The sequence below is a fragment of the Galeopterus variegatus genome, unplaced genomic scaffold, assembly GCF_000696425.1.
Source record: "Galeopterus variegatus unplaced genomic scaffold, G_variegatus-3.0.2 Scaffold846, whole genome shotgun sequence".
Classification (NCBI taxonomy): domain Eukaryota; kingdom Metazoa; phylum Chordata; class Mammalia; order Dermoptera; family Cynocephalidae; genus Galeopterus; species Galeopterus variegatus.
In genome coordinates, this window is record NW_007726957.1 from 395,562 (window position 1) to 399,173 (window position 3,612).

General features: G+C 36.9%; 1 protein-coding gene across 1 annotated transcript in view; it reads left to right on the forward strand.

The window, feature by feature from the left end:
* The window catches only part of SCFD2 (sec1 family domain containing 2), a 171,942-nt gene that overhangs the window by 95,021 nt on the left and 73,309 nt on the right, over positions 1-3,612 (forward strand). Inside the window, exon 4 of the mRNA XM_008572914.1 lies at positions 724-899. Coding sequence (XP_008571136.1) covers positions 724-899 — 176 coding nt within the window. The remainder of the gene's footprint in view (positions 1-723; positions 900-3,612) is intronic.

Sequence of the window (3,612 nt, forward strand, 5' to 3'; positions counted from 1 at the left end):
AAGCCAAGGGTTGAGATCCCCTTACCGGTCATCTTTTTAAAAAAAAAAAAACAAAAAAACAATGTGTGTTTGTGTGTGTGCACACGCGCATGTGTGTCTTATACAATCTCTAGAGTTTTACGAGGTTGGTTCTCTTGTTCTAAATCTAGGTGACCGCTCTAGCAAATGTGCTATGTTACCCATACCAAACCTTTCTTCTGATATCTCATTTCCAGTGTTTTTGCCACCCTAGTTCTCATACATTTTTGTTCCACGTAACAGACAGCTTTTATCTTCATGATTATTGTCATAAACTCACTGATATTAATGATAAAGTTTTAGCTATATACATAAAAGATTTCTCCTCTTATTTTATATACATACACACACAATTAGAAATCTTACCTGCAAGTTGAACTCAACAAATATTTATTGGTGCCACTTTGTTTTAAAACTTATTTACAGGGTATTGCAAAGTTATACAATTAATTCTACCAGCAATATGACTTTGGCCAGATCCCATAATATCTGTTTGCTTACATACAAAATGCAGGTAATAGTATCAAGTAATAAAACAAAGATTCTTACTATGTCGTTGTAAGAATCACAGTAGCTTAGGAAAGTTTGCAGTCAACTCTGAAGTTCTGTGCAAATATAAGACAATGGTATTGTTAATGGCATCCTTCTCATTATTTTTACTACTCCTAGAAGAGGGTACATTGATAAATTATTATGTTTCTCCAGGTAGAGTCACTCCAGGGCAGCTCACATCCTATATTCAGCTCTTCAAGAACAACCTCAAAGCTCTAATGAATCATTGTGGGCTCCTACAGCTTGGGCTGGCCACAGTTCAAACTTTGAAACACCCACAGACTTCCAAATGGGACAACTTTCTGGCTTTTGAAAGGCTCCTTCTCCAGGTATGTTGCTATGGGAGCTTCTTGGGATATTAATAATTAAAGTTTGACTTCCAGGGAAAAACTTTGATATTTATTATAGGCTTAGTAATAAATCATTTTGCTGACATGTGCCCTGTGTTGTATTCTCTAAGTGCCCACAAATTAAAATTCAAATAGAAACTTTTTTCACACTGTATTAGTCAGGGTTCTCCAGAGAGACAGAATCAATAGGATATGTTATAATTATATGAGAGGGATTTATTAGGGGAATTAGCTCATGTGACTATGAAGAAAAGTCCTACGATAGGTTGTCTGCAAACTGGATGCCGGTAGCATGGCTCAGTCCAAGTCCAAAGGCCTCAAAACCAGGGAAGCTGATGGTGTCCTTGGTGTAAGTCCTGGAACCCAAAAGCTGAAGAGTTTCAAGCTCTGATGTCCACGGACAGGAGAGAAGAGCGTATCCCAGCCCCAGCAGATTGAGAGAGCTTCACCTCTTTCCTGTGTCTTTTGTTCTCTCCGGACTCTCTCTGGACACCCACATTGAGGGTGGGTCTTTCACACCCAGGCCACTCCGACTCTCATACTAATCTCTGCTGGAAACACCCTCACGGACTCAACTAAAAAGATTGCTTTACCAGGTTTCTCAGCATTCCTTCATCTAACCAAGTTGACACCTAGAATTAACTTTCACACACACTTTTTTTTTTTTTTGACAATGATGTCTTTGGCTTCTCATACAGTGCTAAGGATTTTTTGGGGCATTTGACTAGTTTTTGAAACCCTCTTTGCACTCTTTTGCTATTTGGACCTTTCTTGATCTTCATGACATCTTTATTTGACCTTGGTACTTTTCCTGTAAAATATTACTGCTATTTATACTTCTTCTGATACTAACTAGTCTCTATTTCTTAAACAGCATATAACATGCGCCTTAAAATGATGTTTAGTAGTGTTTATACAGAAATTTGTGTGGGGGTAGGAACTTTTCATGACTGATGAAATAGTTTCATGGAAAAATTTTAAAAACAGGTATATTTTTGAAAACTATAAAGTATTTTTAAACATTATAAACTACTTTTAAAAAAGCATAAAGTATAATAAAGCATAAACTTACATAAAATGACAAATATGTACTCTCCACATAGACTCAATACAATTTACTATTTTTTTCATATTTATATTAGATCGTTTTTCATTAAAGAGCTAAAACTAGAGATAAATTTAAAGCATCCTTGATACTATACCCTTCCCTAATCTGATTCCCGTTTTCCTTTCCCCAGAGGTAATCTCAAGCTCGATTCCTTGTTTTCATATTTTTACTAAATATGTGTTTTCCCATAAATAATACAGAGTATTGTGCTGTGGGTTTTAATTTTTACATCAGTGATATCATATTGTCAATATCCCTAAACAACTTGCTTTTTTTCTCATTTATTTTTAAAATAATCCAAAGTGATGTATGTAGATCTAGTTTATTCATTTCAGCCATGCTGTGAGTATACAAGTTATTTATCCAATCCATATTGATGTTTAGTTAAGCTCTCCCTTTTATGTGTTTGTGTGCATGTGTGTGTGTGATTAGAAAGAATGGTGTGGTGAGTGTCCTGGAACATTTCTTCTGGAAGGTTATATACCTTGGAGAGGATTGTTAGGTCATTGACTATGCATATTGTTGAGTTTACTAAGTATCACCAAAAAAATTGAACCAGTTGACCCTTCTGCTAGAAATGGATGGTTTGTTTCTCAGTGTGGTGTCTAGCACTCAGTATTATCAAAGGTAAACATTTTTTATAGTGGGTCATGCTGTCTCTTTGAATAAATTTGCATTTTTTGACTACTAATGAGGCTGAACATCTTGTATTTATTGGCTATTCAATTTTCCTCTTCTATGAATTGCTCATTCTTCTTATACTTTTGTTTATTGGGTAACAGAAAAACTGTTGCTTTGCATTGCTTTGCCCCCCTCGGATTTGTCACCCCACTTCCCCTGGTTGATGGAGACACAAAGGATTACTAAAAGCCCATCTCTTCCAAGCAGTGAGTGGTTTATTTTTGTTTATGATGCGTCTAAAGACTGTTGTGCGTGATGCAGAAGAGAGGGTTGGGAAACTTTTGCTTTGCCCCCCACAGATTTGTCACCCCACTTCCCCTGGGTGACAGAGCTTTACTCAAAGCCCATCTCTCCTGAGCAGTGAGAGACCCTGAAGTGGTTAACTTCCCTTGGGAACGCTCAAGCGAGAGGCAACCCTTCCTCGGGAAATTGACCCTGAATTGGGGTTCTCTTCCTGCATTTATTTTCCAGATCAGGAAGTTACAGGAAGAGAACAAAGGTGGGGTTATAGTTTAACATTATGGGCTGGTAACTTTCAGTGAAACAAGTCAGATGACATTTCAGTAAGGCAATTAAGTGGTCTTATCAACCATAGTTTAATCTTAGCAAACATTCCTTTCTATACCAATTTCTCAGTATCTTTACATAACAATCAGTAACTAGTCTGTCTTTGAGCCAGCAACCTGCTGTGCCACAATCCTTATCTTGCAACAGAGACTTATAGCCTGAGGGAAATTTCTAGTCCTCTGCAAGGTTAAAATTTGAAACTGCAAGACTTTGGAAAACCATGCCCTGTGAAGTACATATGCTTTGTAGTATATTCCACATCTCCCCCGTTTTACTTATTTAAAAGGAAAAGCAAAAGCTATAGATCAGGTTGGCATAGTTAAGACAAAAAGCATT